The sequence below is a fragment of the Pelophylax lessonae genome, assembly GCF_965119305.1.
Source record: "Pelophylax lessonae genome assembly, chromosome: 3".
NCBI classification, from domain to species: Eukaryota; Metazoa; Chordata; class Amphibia; order Anura; family Ranidae; genus Pelophylax; species Pelophylax lessonae.
The window spans coordinates 30,076,987-30,095,337 of NC_138770.1; the positions used below are offsets into that span (position 1 = coordinate 30,076,987).

General features: G+C 44.6%; 1 protein-coding gene across 1 annotated transcript in view; it reads left to right on the top strand.

Moving 5' to 3' along the window:
- Window positions 1–18,351, top strand: part of LOC309550684 (uncharacterized protein) — a 1,024,308-nt gene that overhangs the window by 109,762 nt on the left and 896,195 nt on the right. Inside the window, exon 3 of the mRNA XM_082251019.1 lies at window positions 4,804–5,485. Coding sequence (XP_082107145.1) covers window positions 4,804–5,485 — 682 coding nt within the window. The remainder of the gene's footprint in view (window positions 1–4,803; window positions 5,486–18,351) is intronic.

Consider the following 18,351-nt stretch of genomic DNA (forward strand, 5'->3'; position numbering starts at 1 on the left):
GACTATCCTACTCTTGGGGTGGCCCCCCTCAGGTCAGTCACCTTGACATAAGCCCCTGTACTCACGATACTGTTTTTCTAGGGTCTCCAGTGTCTCCCCCTCAGTCAGCTCTCCTTGACCTCTGGGTTCAACTCTTTTCCTCTGGCCCTCAGGATGACCTCCTAAGACCACCTGCCACTGCTACAGAGGAGGAGGCAGCTGCCGCCCTCCCTCCGGGACTCTGCTCTCCAGCCAAAGACCCTGCAGCACATGTGCTCCTGGCTTTTATACAGTATCCCAGAATGCACCGAGACAGCCTGTCTCTGCCAATCACCAGAACTGTATCAAAGCCTATGCATCCATTGGTCAGGTTTCCTCCCACTGTCCTACATGCCTCCCTATTGGACCAATGTGAAACACTCTCAAGACAGAATGAATCGCATACTGAGCACACTGAGCAGACCTCACTAACAGATCCTGTTCTCTGGTAGGCAGAAAGCAATATAGATTTGCCTGCTGCTCCTCTGATAGGTAGACAGAGCCAAAAACTATACTCTCTCACTAGCATCTACCTAGGAGGGTGCTACACACAAAAGACAGTTTCTTTATCATCCATTGACAGACGCAGCTCTTATGCTTCTTATACCGTTGGGTTATGTTGGCCCCTACAGGAGTAGTACTAGGCAGGAAAAAAACAGTTCACCATGCCTACGGGGGCTGTCCCTATAGGCATAACCCCACACACCCTGCTTCAGCATACCAGTTTTGTTTCTGCCTAATGAAGGGTTAGGACCTAGGTTTCCTGCTGGGACTTCGGTCTCAGTTTTTTATTTTAAAGAATATTTTGTTTTATTTTCTTTACTCACTTCTGCTAGTTAGTTTTCAAGGGGATCCTCCTGGTGAACTACAAGCGATAGCCGGCTGAGGTTTCGCACTGGATAATCTAGATCCTTAAGGTCTCCCAGCCTGGCCTACGTGTGCAGGTTATAGTCCCGCACTAGGCTTTGCCACGACAGAGCCCCATTTTTAGATGGGGACGGACCTGCGAGTGGATGTCTCGCTGGGACACGACGACCTAGAACGCTCCGAGTCGCAGAGTACCTCTCTGCTGGCAGCACCCCCACTCCAGGTGGGAGGTGGTCAGTCCGGAGCGGAGCCCACCCATTCCATGGTATGGGGGGGTAGTGGTCTTGGGGGGGGACGTGGACCCACTCCTGGGGATGATAGGACCTAATAGTTCCTAAAAGATCCCCCTGGCCTGTCAGGATACCTGGCCTTGTGTTCTGACCACCTCCCCTGCCCTTATTGAGGTTTTCACCTGGGGGGCGCTATTGCTACGGTGCCTGGCGTCCTTGGGGGGTAAAAATGGTACCTTTTCCCTGCTGGGTCTTGTTGTAGATCCTCTGTGGCCTCCGATTTGGGGTCCCCTGACCGCATGGCACGCTGTGGGAGCTGCCATCTTTTTGTGTGGGCATAGGAGAATTTCTCCCCATTGACTTGCATGGTGCAGCCATTTTCCCTGTGCTTCCCATAGACTTGCATTGGCAGCTATTTTTGTGTAGCTCTATGGAGCTATATAGGCAGCGTGACCTTTCACATTCTATTCAGGCTGTGACTTTAACCTTCACTTTCCTGCTGCACAGTTCAGCTCTGGAGGTTTTTCAGTGAGGTGGTAAAGTGCTGGGGTCTCTGTAGGCATATCCCTGAGCACTCTGCTATCTGCATATATTTAAGGGGGGATCTTAAGGGCCTTGGGCACTATTAAGGGCCAAGTGTCGGCCTTGGCTAATTACTTCCAACGTTCGTTGGCTGCTAATGCCTTGATTCGCACTTTTATTCAGAAGGTGCGTCATCTGGCTTCTCCGAGGAGATCCCCGTTGCCTCCGTGGGATCTCAATCTGGTTTTGTCTGTTCTTAAAAAGCCTCCTTTTGAGAACATTAGGGAGATTTCTCTGCTTTCTTTATCCCAGAAGGTTGCTTTTCTGGCGGCAATTACTTCTGCCCGCAGCCCCCGTAGGCGTGGTGAACTGTTTTTTTCCTGCCTAGTACTACTCCTGTAGGAGGCCGCATAACCCAATGGTATAAGAAGCATAAGAGCTGCGTCTGTCAATTGACTTCAGGATTTTACTGTAAGTTCTTACAAAAATCCAGTTTTTTGACAAGTCCTTTACGTCAAATGTCCGAAGGGGCGGTGCCACCGGGTGATGTAACTGGGTGGCCCCACCCCTTGCCTATAAAAGAGCTGTCAAAGCTCAAGAGCGTCATGCAGCGGGACACCTCAGAAGAGTTGGAAGCGTCCTTTAATTTTTTTCTATTTTTCGGGTGCGGCGGCCGTCGTGATTGATGATGGATTTACATCGGGGGACACTATTTTTTATTTTTGAATAAAGGACTTTTCAAAAACTGTCTTTTGTGTTTATTATTATGTACAATATATTTGCTGAATCTGTAGGGGTACGATGTACCCGATACCCATTCACATAGGGAGGGGGGCGGGATCTGGGGGCCCCCTTGTTAACGGGGGCTTCCAGATTCCGATAAGCCCCCCACCCCCAGACCCCCACAACCACAGCTCAGGGTTGTCGGGAAGAGGCCCTTGTCCCCATCACCCCAAAGCACCCTCCCCATGGTGAGGGCAAGTGGCCTGGTAAGGTTCAGGAGGGGAGGCACTCACTCACCCCCCCATCCTGGCCTGCCAGGCTGTCCACTGGGATAAGTGTCTGGTATGGATTAGGCTGCCCACTCCGGATAAGTGTTTTTTTTTTTTTTTCATATTGGCATGGAGTTTTCCTTAAAATCTGTACCAGACCCCAAGGGCCTGGTGTAGATTTTGGGAGGGACCCCGTGCCATTTTTTTTTTAAATTGTGTCCTAGGGTTCCCATTAACCACGTAAATAGAGGACACTTTCACCCCCTTCCTGCCTAGACCAACTTTCAGCTTTCAGTGCTCATTGGCGTCTATGGGAAATATTGATCAGCTTGGCATGGCACTGCTCCCCATCTTCAACATTGGCGTCTATGGGAAATATTGGTCAGCTTGACATGACACTGCTCCCCGTCTTTAACATTGGCATCTATGGGAAATATTGGTCAGCTTGGCATGGCACTGCTCACAAACTATAAGTGACAGGGACCCAAAACTTGGGGAACACTGAAAGGGGACCCAGGAATACAACATATCCATACATTTTAAACGTGGTTTATAACCTGAACACTACACTGACTGCACTAAACTAACTCCACACACTATCCACTAACTACCTGCTTAACCTCTATTACAGGGATCCTCAAACTTTGGCCCTCCAGCTGTTGCAGAACTACACATCCCATGAGGCATTGTAAAATTCTGACATTCACAGACATGACTAGGCATGATGGGAATTGTAGTTTCTAAACAACTGGAGGGCCATAGTTTGAAGACCCCTGCTCTATTATTTCACACTATACACAGATGCCATGTAAGCAGCAGCCTTCTATAGTGTGGGGCGTGGACTTAGCACCTGAGCCATGATTGGCTAAAGGCACCCTGCCATTGGCCAATAAAGACTCTGACAGGACATTGTGCTGTGATTGGCCAAAGCATACAGGTCAGGTACATACTTTGGCAAATCACAAGCACTTAATGCACTGCAATCATGCACTCATCGGTGGGCGACCTTGTCGCCGAGCGCCCCGGGTGTTAGCGGGTTCGGCGAACACACAAACACCTGGTGTTCAAGTTGAACTTATGTTCGACTCCATCCAGCCTATCCCTAGTCCTGAACTTTACAATGTATAATTTATATTGTACATTACATACTCCTGACCCGGCACTATATACACTATGTTGTACATTACATACTCCTGACCCCTGGATTATATACTCAATGTTGTACTTAATTCTGATACTGTATAGACCTAACTTTTGTATCCTATATAATAAGTTGTACATTACATAGGCTTTACTTCTTTTGCACCCATTTTCTATGAGCTGGACATTTTATATCTGATGATTTGATTGGAGGACAGACTTTTACATGGTGATAATAATGTGATAACATCCTCCAGCTTTGGAACCTTAAACAGAAAGTGATAATGAGGGAGGAGTCAGTAACCCAATGATGGAGATCTTCAGGATCAGTCCAGTCTTCATCTTGGTTGTTCTCCCCCATCCTCACTCTCTGACCTCTGGTGGGGCTCAGCCCCGCTGTTATTCATGACTAAATCATGGACTAAATTAGGAAGTGCAGGACTTCTTGTGTTGGAAACATGGCAATGAGTGATAGAGGGGGAGGGGACACTCGTCCTATAATCCCCTAATCACTGTCACCCCTATAAAACACAGTTCTTGTTGTTTCCTCTCTCTCTCTCTGACTAAGGTCCATGAATAAAGAAATGAACTGGTAGGAGATCAGAGGACCCATTTACTATTTACCTTGAGGGGCGAATTGTAAGATACTCAGAGACAAAGCTGCCTGATGTGGGCGGAGTCCTGGTTTAGGGGAACCAATGTGCTGATGTCTAATAATGATCTTTGTATTTCTATTTTAGTACATGGACGGGAGATGAGGAAAACCTCAGAGGATTGTCTCACTTTGTCTCCAGACTTTAAAGTAGAAGATGAGGACATCACACAGTATAGTCCAGGAGAAAACCTGGCTACCTCAAATGTCCATCCGGCACCACACAGTGTAGATGGACCATCGTATTCCTCTTATCCTGAGGAACCTCAGACTGTGAGGGAAAGTGCCATCCTTCCAACAGATAAGAGGTTTTCCTGTACTAAGTGCGGGAAGTGTTTCCATTTTAGATGCAATCTTGATGTACACAAAAGATCTTGTACAGGGGAGAAGCCATATAACTGTCCTGAGTGTGGTAAATGTTTTTCAAAGAAGTCTAATCTTTCCAGACATCAGAGATCTCACACGGGGGAAAAGCCATATTCCTGTCCTGAGTGTGGGAAATGTTTTTCACAGAAGTCTCATCTTTGGAATCATCAGAGAACTCACACAGGGGAGAAGCTTTATTCTTGTCCTGAGTGTGGGAAATGCTTTTCAGATAAGTCCCATCTTCACACACATCAGCGACTGCACACGGGGCTGAAGCCATTTTCCTGTTCAGAGTGTGGAAAATGTTTTGCACGGAAATCAAACCTTGTTAGACATCAGAGGTTTCATACAAGGGAGAAGCCATTTTCCTGTTCAGAGTGTGGCAAATGTTGTTCACAGAAGTCTGATCTTTCCAGACATCAGAGATCTCACACAGGGGAGAAGCCATATTCCTGTTCTGAGTGTGGGAAATGTTTTTCACAGATGTTTGAACTTTCCAGACATCAGAGATCTCACACGGGGGAGAAGCCGTATTCCTGTCCTGAGTGTGGGAAATGTTTTTCACAGAAGTCTTATCTTTGCAATCATCAGAGAACTCACACGGGGGAGAAGCCGTATTCCTGTCCTGAGTGTGGGAAATGTTTTTCACAGAAGTCTGATCTTTCTAAACATCAGAGATCTCACACAGGGGAGAAGCCGTATTCCTGTCCTGAGTGCGAGAAATGTTTTACAGAGAAGTCCAATCTTTCCAGACATCAGAGATCACACGGGGCAGGAGCCACTTCCCTGTTCTGAGTGTGGGAAATATTTTTCACAGATGTCCAGTCTTGCCAGACATCAGAAGTGTTACATAGATACAAATACATATTGAAGTTCTGAGTGCGGGAAATGTTTTCCAACAAAAATAGATTTTGTTATTCATCAGCCAGACCATTGTTCTTCATCTTTATGGATAGGCTACAGACGGTATGCTACCGGCTGATTGGAAAATTATTATTTAAAAAAGGGCAGAGATATATCCTAGGCTACTATAGGCCGATTACCCTAACATCAGTAGTCTGCAAGATTTTGAAGGGGATGTTAAGGGACTATATACAAGACTTTAGTAATAAAAACGGTATTATTAGTAGTAATCAGCATGGATTCATGAAAAATCGTTCTTGCCAGACCAATCTAATAACCTTCTATGAAGAAGTGAGCAGCCAACTAGATAAAGGAAAGCCTGTGAATGTGGTTTGTCTGAACTTTGCAAAGGCATTTGACACCGTTCCCCACAAACGCTTACTGTACAAACTAAGGAAGGTAGGTATGGACCATAAGGTGAGTACCTGGATAAAGAAACTGGCTCCAGGGGAGAGTCCAAAGGGTGGTGATAAATGGGGAGTACTTTGATAGGGCGGGTCTGGAGAGTGGGGTCCCCCAGGGGTCTGTCCTGGGACCAATCCTGTTTAATTAATTCATAAATGACCTAGAGGATGGGATAACCAGCACAATCTCGGTATTTGCGGATGATACTAAACTAAGTAGGGCAATAACTTCTATACAGGATGTGGAAACCTTACAAGGGGACCTGAACAAAATAATGGGGTGGGCAACTACATGGCAGATGAGGTTTAATGTTGAAAAATGTAAGGTAATGCACTTGGGTGCCAGAAACACGAACGCAAGCTACTCACTAGGCGGTGATCCTCTGGGTGAACCTATGATGGAAAGGGACCGGGGGGTCCTTGTGGACAACAGGCTTGGCAATGGCATGCAAGCAAAGCCAACATAATACTGGCATGTATAAAAAAGGGGATTCACTCCAGAAATAAAGATATTATTCTCCCACTCTACAAGACTCTGGTACGGCCACATCTGGAGTATGCTGTCCAGTTCTGGGCACCGGTCCTCAGGAAGGATGTGCTGGAACTGGAGAGAGTCCAGAGAAGGGCAACAAAAATAATTAGGGGAATGGACTTATTCTCTCTGGAGAAGAGACGGTTGAGGGGGGATATATCAATGTACAAATACTGTACTGCTGACCTTAGCATAGGGAACAAACTTTTAAGAGAAAGGTAATAGAATAAGACACGTGGCCACTCACTAAAACTTGAGGAAAAACTGTTTAACCTTAAAATACGTAGGGGGTTCTTTACTGTCAGAGCAGTAAGGATGTGGAATTCTCTTCCACAAGCAGTGGTATCAGCAGAGGGAGCATCGATAGTTTCAAAAGACTATTAGATGGGCACCTTAAAGACCACAACATATAGGGGTATTCGTTGTACGGTTAACAGCAAACACGCACACATCATAGGTTGAACTGGATGGACTGATGTATTTATTCGACCTCACTAACTATGTAACATGAACTATGCTACTCCCCCTCTAGCAACTGATAACTTACAGTGATATACTTAACATGAGCTAATTAACTGGTCACTTAAACCAGCCTAGGTGGAGGGGACAATACTAGCAGACAGACAGAAACAATGGAACAATGGGAGAGATCTACTTAACATAAACACGTTATAGCAGGAGGCCCCAGTGGTTTGAGCTGATTACATAACATCTACAGTCATTGCTGGTTTGAGGCATAGAGGCCCAAAATATGGATATGGAACCTCCAGTTCCCGGAGTCTGTGTGTTTTGGGGAGACATAAACTTGAATTAGAAACAAGACCACTCCACGGATCCCCCAGGCATACACCTTCCAAAGAGTGGTGTTCCCTTAAATGCCAGGGCCCATAGTCACTGGGTAAGAGGCTCGCTCCCAGTCCTCTCCAAAAGCCTCTGTCCTGGTTAGGTCTGTCACAGAGTCATTACCTTTCATTGGCTGAGTACATTTTGTGGTGTGAGCTTTCAGAAACATTTAGAGGTCTATTTAAAAATACAAAAATAGTTGAATGAGTGTGACCAACATTCACCCAGATGAATCATTTTTTGATTCCACCTTTGTTTTTCTCTCTTCCGGTACTTAAAAAAAAAATTTTATTTATATATTTTTTTTTTCTATGTGGTATTATGGATATTTTAGTGTGCATCTCCTTCATATCTCTCACTCGTCTTGTACACATCTTCATTAATGTCATATCATTGTTCACTTACCCCATTGCACCTTTCCTTATTTATTCACACTCTCTTTGGTTGTGTTGGCCCTCATACTCATCTATTTTATTTTTGTGTATTGATAGAGTCACATTTACACTTCACTCTGTGTATCACTTTATATAATTCTAATACCCCTTTCTGGGGTCGTCAGTATTCATATTGTACATACCATTCACTGCTTTTTATGGTTGATCTTACTCTTTTTCGGTCTTTAGTTCCTTATCTTTCAGCTGTACTCTATACAGATTTCTAAACATCATCATACATCACTGATGCAGAGAGCATTGTTTTTGATTCGATTTTTTACTAAAAGGGTAAGGACATGTTTCAATGGCTTTTACTTTGTGATCCTCCTCTCCGCCTTCCAATTTTTTGGAATCCCCCCCCCCCCCCGATGGTCCTATTTAGTCTGCTGACTCACACCCCCTTTTTTCTTTTTTTCCTTTTTTTTTTCTTTTCCTAATAATTTATATATTTATTTATTTTTGTTATTTATTTATAATTTTTCTTTTCTTTTTATATACTATGTATATTGATTTGTTATTATTGTTTGTTTTAGATATTGTGATTTTATATGGATTTATCTGATAAGAATGTACTCTTGGATCCTGAGGAAGCTCTGTTGAGCAAAATGCGTAGATCCACAAGATGTACTTTAAACAGATATTGTATTATTTATATGATTTGATATATATTGTTGTTTGTTATAATCAATAAACATGTATTATCCTTTTTTATCCATTTTTGGTCTTTGGTATTTATCCCCACATCCAGTGTTTGGTAGACTTACCCCCTCCTTGTCTCATTCCTTTCCCTTCCCTCCCTCCATCCTTATTAGTCGCCTACCAACCTGGTTACATAACTATTTCATATATTACCCTACTGAATAAACCAGTCAAAAATGTCCCGGGACACACATGGACCCTAATATACTTCATGTTCTTCCCCATGACTAAGCTCTGGGTGCGGAGTAAAATGTGTTGGGAGCGTGGCCTGGCAGGAGCCAAGGCTGAGGTTGTCTCTCTCATACTACCATAGGACTCCATGGATGTGCGGCACCATGGACTTTTCCTCTCTTCCTTAATATACTTCATGTTCTTGGTGGGCAAAATTGCTATTGGGGCCGCCTGGAAAAGCCCAGATATAGACATCGCCTTAATGAAGTGTAAGCTCACATGGATAATGCTAAATGAAAGAATACTTTGTGTCTTCCGAGACAAACAACCCCTCTTCTACATAATATGGTCTTCTTGGCTCGCATATCTGCTGAATCCAGACACAAAGTGCTGACTCCAGGAACGGCTGGCGGTAAATCCTCGGACAGACTTACTTCCTTTTCTCTTTCATTCTCAATCCCATTAAAATCAATGAATGCTTTCACCCTGAGGGTGCTGATGGGGCAGTGAAAAAAAATCCTGCAAGCAGCATCTTTGGAGCATGTTTGGAGTGCTAAAAAAGCTCCTCAAAAACACCTCTCTCTATTAAAATGAATGGGAAGCGCCTCAGAATGCTTTTTGAAGCATTTTTTGAGTCGCGTGTCCTTAAAAAAAGTGCACTGCACCTAAAAAGTGCTGCAAAAGCGCTGTGTATGTAAACGATCGTCTTGTAAAGCAACCCCTTCAGTTCAAAACAGAGATAAAAGGCAAAACATTTGTTTATACTGTATGTGTGTGTATAAACAGTATATAGATATATATTTATATACAGTATCTCACAAAAGTAGATACACCCCTCACATTTCTGTAAATATTTTATTCTACCTTTTCATGTGACAACACTGAAGAAATGACACTTTGCTACAATGTAAAGTAGTGAGTGTACAGCTTGTATAACAGTGTAAATTTGCTGTTTCCTCAAAATAACTCAACACACAGCCATTAATGTCTAAACCCCTGGCAACAAAACTGAGTATGCTCCTAAGTGGAAATGTCCAAATTGGGCCCAAACTGTCAATATTTTGTATGGCCACCATTATTTTCCAGCACTGCCTTAACCCTCTTGGGCATGGAGTTCACCAGAGCTTCACAGGTTGTCACTGGAGTCCTCTTCCACTCCTCCATGATGACATCACAGAGCTGGTGGATGTTAGAGACCTTGCGCTCCTCCACCTTCCGTTTGAGGATGCCCCACAGATGCTCAATAGGGTTTAGGTCTGGAGACATGCTTGGCCAGTCCATCACGTTTACCCTCAGCTTCTTTAGCAAGGCAGTGGTCGTCTTGGAGGTGTTTGGGGTCGTTATCATGTATGAATACTACTAGCCTGTGGCCCAGTCTCTGAAGGGAGGGGATCATGCTCTGCTTCAGTATGTCACAGTACATGTTGGCATTCATGGTTCCCTCAATGAACTGTAGCTCCCCAGTGCCGGCAGCACTCATGCAGCCCCAGACCATGACACTCCCACCACCATGCTTGACTGTAGGAAGACACACTTGTCTTTGTACTCCTCACCTGGTTGCCCCCACACACGCTTCACACCATCTGAACTAAATAAGTTTATCTTGGTCTCATCAGACCACAGGACATGTTTCCAGTAATCAATGCCCTTAGTCTGCTTGTCTTCAGCAAACTGTTTGCGGGCTTTCTTGTGCATCATCTTTAGAAGGAGCTTCTTTCTGGGACGACAGCCATGCAGTCCAATTTGATGCAGTGTGCGGCGTATGGTCTGAGCACTGACAGGCTGATCCCCCACCTCTTCAACCTCTGCAGCAATGCTGGCAGCACTCATATGTTTATTTCCCAAAGACAACCACTAAAACACACATACTCTCTAATTGATTTTATATTTTCCGCTATAAACAAAACTATTTTGAAAAAAAAAAAAACAATCAAAAAAAAAAAAAACAAGGCCGTGTTCACACTACGAGACGTTTCTCGGGGCTGCAGTTCCTCTGAGATCCACAAGGTAGTGACCTCACTTCTTTATAGACAGGAAGTTTCTATGGAAGACAGGAAGTGATGTCAGGTACAGACAGGAAGTGATGTTAGACAAAGACAGGAAGTTCCATGAGGTAGGTAGAAGCGAGGAGACGTTGCTGGAAGTGGCAGCAGAGGAGGTAATAAGATCTTATTTCCCCTTGGACTGGGTAATGTGTTAGGATCTATACTGGTGTGGACTGGGTGATGTGTTAGGATCTATACTGGTATGGACTGGGTAATGTGTTAGGATCTATACTGGTATGGACTGGGTAATGTGTTAGGATCTATACTGGTATGGACTGGGTAATGTGTTAGGATCTATACTGGTATGGACTGGGTAATGTGTTAGGATCTAAACTGGTATGGACTGGGTAATGTGTTAGGATCTAAACTGGTATGGACTGGGTAATGTGTTAGGATCTATACTGGTATGGACTGGGTAATATGTTAGGATCTATACTGGTATGGACTGGGTAATGTGTTAGGAAGGAAAGGATGCCACATAGTTTGATGGAAATGAAAATTATCACCCTACAGAGGGCTGAATTCAAAGACACCCCGAAAATCAAAGTGAAAAAATGATGCAGCAGGCGAGTCCATTTTGGTGAAATGTCATTGCAGGACCTCAGAATGTTCCTCAGTAGTGTGTATGGCCCCCACGTGCTTGTATACATGCCTGACAACGTCGGGGAATGCTCCTAATGAGACCACGGATGGTGTCCTGGGGTATTTCCTCCCAGATCTGGACCAGGGCATCACTGAGCTCCTCAACTGACTGAGGTGCAACCTGGCGGCGTCGGATGGACTGAAACAGAATGTCCCAGAGGGGTTCTATTGGATTTAGGTCAGGTGAGCGTGGGGGCCATTCAGTGGTATCAATTCCTTCATCTTCCAGGAACTGGCTGCATACTCTCACCACATGAGGCCGGGCATTGTCGTGCACCAGGAGGAACCCAGGACCCACTGTACCAGCATAGAGTCTGACAGTGGGTCCAAGGATTTCATCCCAATACCTAATGGCAGTCAGGGTGCCATTGTCTAGCCTGTAGAGATCCGTGCATCTCTCCATGGATACGCCTCCCCAGACCATCACTGACCCACAACCAAACCGGTCATGCTGAATGATGTTACAGGCAGCATAATGTTCTCAAGACCCTTTCATGTCTGTCACATGTGCTCAGGGTGAACCTGCTCTGTGAAAAGCACAGGGTGCCAGTGGTGGAGCTGCCAATTCTGGTGTTCAATGGCAAATGTCAATTGAACTCCACAGTGCCGGGCAGTGAGCACAGCGCCCACTAGAGGATGTCGGGCCCTCAGACCACCCTCATGAAGTCTGTTTCTGATTTTTTGGTCAGAGACATTCACACCAGTGTCCTGCTGGAGGTCATTTTGTAGGGCTCTGGCAGTCCTCATCCTGGTCCTCCTTGCACAAAGGAGCAGATACCGGTCCTGCTGATGGGTTAAGGACCTTCTTTGGCCCTGTCCAGCTCTCCTAGAGTAACTGCCTGTCTCCTGGAATCTCCTCCATGCTCCTGAGACTGTGCTGGGAGACACAGCAAACCTTCTGACAATGGGACGTATTGATGGGCCATCCTGGAGGAGTTGGACTGCCTGTGCAACCTCTAAAGGGTCCAGGTATGGCCTCGTGCTACCAATAGTGACCCTGACCCTAGCCAAAAGCAACAAAACTAGTGACAAGATGAGTAGGGAAAATTTTTTTATTGACCTCCACCTGTAAAACCATTCCTGTTGTGGGGGTTGTCTCATTGTTGCCCATCTAGTGCACCTGGTAATTTCAATTAAAACGAAAGCAGCGGAATCTGATTAACAACCCCCACTGCTACTTAACTGACCAGATCAGTATTCTAGGAGTTTACTTGATTTGATTCTATACTCTGATTAAAAAGTATTCCTTTCATTTTCTTGAGCAGTGTATAATCATTATCAGTTATCTTTCTTACCTGTCTAGACAGAAACCAACATAGATCAAATGAAGCCACCAATGAGGATGGAGGAGGACCGGAGTCACATGACTGAGAAGATACTAAACCTCACCCTGGAGATCATCTACCTGCTGACCGGAGAGGTGAGGAGGATTCTGGGAGGTCACATGACATCACTCTTATCTCTATTAACCACTTAAGCCCCAGAAGATTTTACCCCCTTCCTGACCAGGTCCTATTTCACGATTCGGCACTGCCTGACTTTAACGGACAATTGCGCAGTCGTACGACGCTGTACCTAAACGAAATTGACATCTTTTTTTTCCCACAAACAGAGCTTTCTTTTGGTGGCATTTGATCACCTGTGCGATTTTTACTTTTTGCGCCATAAACAAAAAAAGAGCGTAAATTTTGCAAAAATAACAATATTTTTCACATTTTTTTTATATGAAATCCCCCCCCCCCCAAAAAAAATGTAAAAATCAAAACTTTTTAACATTTTAGGCCAATTTGTTTTCTGCTACATATTTTTGTTAAAAAAAATCGCAATAAGCGTATTTTGTTTGGTTTGCGCAAAAGTTATTGCGTTTACTAACTAAGGGAAAGATTTTTGTTGTTTTTTTTTTTTTAACGAGTAATGGCGGCGATCTGCAAATTTTTTTTGCGGGACTGCGACATTGCGGCGGACAGATCGGACCCTTGACTTAACTTTTTTTTTACACTTTTGGGGGTACCAGTGACATTACTACAGTAATCAGTGCTATACATATGCATATGGCAGGGAAGGGGTTAACTTTATTAATATGCAGGGGTTAAGTGTGTCCCTAGGGGCGTGCTTCTAACTGTCAAGGGGTGTGGCTAGTGGTGTAACAACAGAGATATACGATCCTACATAGCAGCAGGACAGTATGATCTCTGCAGTTAGATCAGGGAGAAGGACAGGCGGCTTTGTTTACATCAGCCGCCTGCCTTTCTCCCTCTCCACCGGGAGATCGCGAGTGGCCGGCGGACATCGGGTCCGCCGGTCACACGCGCGGGGATGTGAAGGAGCGAGCGGGGGTGGGAGCGCACCTCCGGCGGCGCGCGCTCACCCCCTAGAGCCTCACAGGCTAGCGACGTAGTCTTATGTCTCTTTGCCTGTGAGGGGCTGACTGCCGCAGTAAATATACTGTGTGCGGTCTGCAAGTGGTTAATAAAACACAGACCTGACCGGAGAGGTGAGGAGGATTCTGGGAGGTCACATGACATCACTCTTATGTCTATTAATAAAACACAGACCTGACTGGAGAGGTGAGGAGGATTCTGGGAGGTCACATGACATCACTCTTATCTCTATTAATAAAACACAGACCTGACTGGAGAGGTGAGGAGGATTCTGGGAGGTCACATGACATCACTCTTATCTCTATTGATAAAACATAGACCTGACCGGAGAGGTGAGGAGGATTCTGGGATTCTAACATGATATTCCTATTGGTTCTCCAATACAGAGATTTCCTCTCCTGAAGTCAGGTGATCATATGACCATCACAGTGCCTCCATGTGACTCCTTAAAACCTGAGAGACACAACATGCAGAAGATTCTAGAAGTCACCAAGAAGATGATGGAGTTGCTGACAGGGGAGGTGAGCGGTGCTGGGAATTCTGGGACATTATCCAGTAACAGACAAGGGATGTGTCTGGATGGTGACTGTATCATTGTGTGTGTCAGGTTCCTATAAGGTGTCAGGATGTCACTGTCTATTTCTCCATGGAGGAGTGGGAGTATTTAGAAGGACACAAGGATCTCTACAAGGACGTCATGATGGAGAATCAGCCGCCCCTCACATCACCGGGTAAGAGGAGACTTTATTGTAAAGGAGAGAGCAGTACGGAGGCTACACCTAGATCCCCCATCATCTGATAAACACATAGAAACAATGTTTTCAGTCACTGTGTGTCAGGGCTGGGCTCCTGCTACTTAACGAGCAGCTCTTTTCTTTCAGAGCTCAGAAGTTGCTTAGCTGTCGGTTAATTGCCAGACGCTCAATACCACAGTGACTCACCTGGTTACCATTACCTGTCTCATTAGTCCAGTCTACAGCCAGCCCCATTTTGCTCATTTCCTCCTTGCCCTTGCGTGGTCCATGCTCTCCAGTGTGTTCCTGTGTATGACTTGCCGTGGCTGACTTCTCTTCCGATACCTGTTCCTGATTTGTTTCGCCTGACTAAACTGACTTATGGTTTCCTGATCCTTGCTCCTCTGATTACCTGTTCTGGCATCCAAACCCCGGCTTCTGTTTTTGACTACGTTCCTGAACTCTTATTTTTGCTATTTACTTAAAGGTGTGATTTTAACTGCACTTTCTGGTGAAGCACCCGATACCACTGCAGCCTCGTGCCTCCCCACTTACCCTTGAGGCTTTTGATGGGAGACCTCTACAGCCTGCCCATGTGACCCATGAAACCACTCAGTTGACCATGGCTGTAGGGGCTCTTCACCATGAGATAATTCAAATTCCTAGTGATTTCCTTACCTCATTACCCAGTTGTCATTGGTTTTCCTTGGTTACAGAGGCCCAATTCCTTTTTTAATTGCCGTAATGCTGAGGTTTTGTCATGGTCCCCACAATGCACTAATACATCTTTTTAGAAAGTGATTAAGATCATGTGCACGTCTTCAGTCTCTTTATTGCCAGAAGAGTACCATGAATTCTGTGACCTCTTTGAAAAAGGTCAGGCCGCTATTTTGGCACATCGGCCTTTTGAGTGCACAGTTGACCTTCAACCCTGGTGCCATTCCTCCTCGTGGCCGGGTTTACCTGCTGTCTGTCTCAGAGGAGAAGGCAATGGAGAAGTATGCTGCGATTCAACTATCCCAGGGGTTCACCCGCAAATCCTCTTCTGCTGGTGCTGGCTTTTTATTTGTGAAAAAATAAGTGGTCAACTGAGTCTCTGTATCGATTATAGGGGTCTCATTTACATTTCCGGTAAAAATAATTATCCAATCCCATTGATAACGGAATTTTTTGACTGCCTCAAGGGAACAACGGTCTTCACTAAGCTCGATTTGCGAGGGGCATACAATCTTGTGAGGAATAATGAGGGCCACGAATGAAAATTTAATACTAGGACCAGACACTACGAATACCTCGTAATGCCCTTTTGGTCTCTGCAACGCTCCTGCAGTTTTCCCGGACTTTATTAACAATGTCCTCTGAGATATGCTGCCGTAATGTGTGGTGGTTTACCCGGATGATATTCTCATATATTCTAAATCCCTAGAGAACCACCACACAGATGTCTTTCCCGTGTGCTACAGAGGTTGAGAGAAAGCAACCTCTATTGCAAGTATGGGGGGGGGGGGGGGGGGGGTTTTGATCACATATAATTGAGTAGGTTCTGCCACCGTCCCTATATTGAATATAGTGGGGGTTGCTGGTGCCTCAGGCCAAAGAAGAGTGGGACTTTACGGGCAAGTAAATGTATATACAAAAGAGTTAAATTATAAGAAGATAAATAATTTATTACATAATACTGGTAATAATATAATTAGATGTGCTTGGGAAATGTGCTTGGGAAAAGAGCCCAAGTGTGAAGAAAAATAAAGACGATTCAAAAGAATCTGTGACAAGTGTGAATCTGGTGACATAAAACCAAACAAGAACTGGGCAAGCGGGTAAACAAACATATCAACAGTATGCAGATATGCAACTTTTATTTACCCCTTGGCAGGCACGTAGCGCACCATTACAAAAACAGAATGCCTAATGTGACCTTTATAGCACTGGAAAGGATTCATATACCTCAGCGAGGGGGGATTGGAATAAAAGACTGCTACAGATGGAAATGAGGTGGATTAGACGCCTCCGGGCCACACAACCACCCGGACTAAATGAAAACGAAAGTTTTCGCCCGTTCCTTGAAGGTTTTGCATTTGGCGAAACGGATTAATTATCTATGAATCACATCTCTGAAATACCCCCATTTTTTGTGACCCCGCACCTGCCAGTCTTCCCAGTCTGCCCAAAAATGCCTAACTGTTTGAAGTAATAAAACCATGCTTTTTTTTAATAAATCCCCTATTTTCACTTCAGCAAATAATTAGTCTGATATCATGCAGACATGACCCTGGAGCGATTTCTGGTATTATCCAGTAATCGGGAACATCCTCCCCTATCCACTTTTACCTGTGGTGGATTTTTTATATATAAAACTGCTGTTAATTATTATTATTCTTCTCTTTTCTTTTCCCTTTGCGTATGTTATGTTAAATTTCCATTTGCAACTATGCACAAATACTACACATTTGTGTTAGGAATGTATTATGAGAAATTGCAGGTATATGCCATATCTCTGCCTTTTTGTCTTCATCAAATGCCCAGCAATCACACCCGGCACGGTAAGCCCCTGCACCAGCAGCGGTTAACTGGGACCAATTTGTTCTCCTACGGGAGAAGGAGGCCCCTCCCTTACGTGTCGGCGGCCACTGAGCGTCTAATAGACGGGCTCGCGACCTGCGCGCGCATTCACTTGGCGCAGGCGCAGTTACTGGCGCCACGTCACGCTCACCGGAAGTCCTAATACGTGCAGCGCACAGTGCGCATGCGCGAAGGGCTTCTTAAGGCCGGGGAACGAGCGTCTATCCTCACTTCTCTCGTGGAGAGAGGAGAGGACGGACTAAGACTGCGCCAGCCTACGGAGTACCTCCACTATTGAACGAACCGAGTCATTTGCAGACAAATGTAAGTGTAAGTGGATGCTTTTCTAGCATCCACTTCTTTTTCAAAAAGAAAACTATGTCACCAATCACTCATGTAAAAAAAGTCACGATAATCACTGTGCAGGACACAAAGATTAAAACAGTACTTACATATACTGCAGATAAAGAACTTGGCTGAGAGGGGGGAAAGAATCCCCAGGACCTTGGAGAAAGCTCACTCCACCAGCCTATACCTACTGTAAGTGAAGGAACCCTTGCTTAAATAATAAATGGAAAAGTAACCTCCTGTAAACTTAAAGTACCTATTATCCCCTTATGTATATAACCCCAGGCTACACGCTCCACATGATTCCCGTTGTGACTGCTAATGGACATAGGAGCATTCTTGCAGAAATAGAGGCTATACCCATGTATGTATTCAGAATACTATTACAGATATATCTTTATTTTCTTTGAGATATTTCTCAATAACCCAAATGTTACTATTATAGATCACAGACTGTGTGACCAAACGCTTTGAAAAAGGCTTATGATAGAGCCGAAACGCGTCAGAAATTCTTGATTCATCTCTGGAAACTTTTTTTCCTATGAACACCTACTGGAAATACAGAGAAAAAATCCTTGTTTTATGTCACCAGATTCACACTTGTCACAGATTCTTTTGAATCGTCTTTATTTTTCTTCACACTTGGGCTCTTTTCCCAAGCACATTCATCACCCATTGTTCCGTTGTAATTATATTATTACCAGTATTATGTAATAAATTATTTATCTTCTTATAATTTAACTCTTTTGTATATACATTTACTTGCCCGTAAAGTCCCACTCTTCTTTGGCCTGAGGCACCAGCAACCCCCACTACCTCTATTGCAAGTTGGAAAAGTGCGAGTTCCATGAACAGGTTCAATTTTT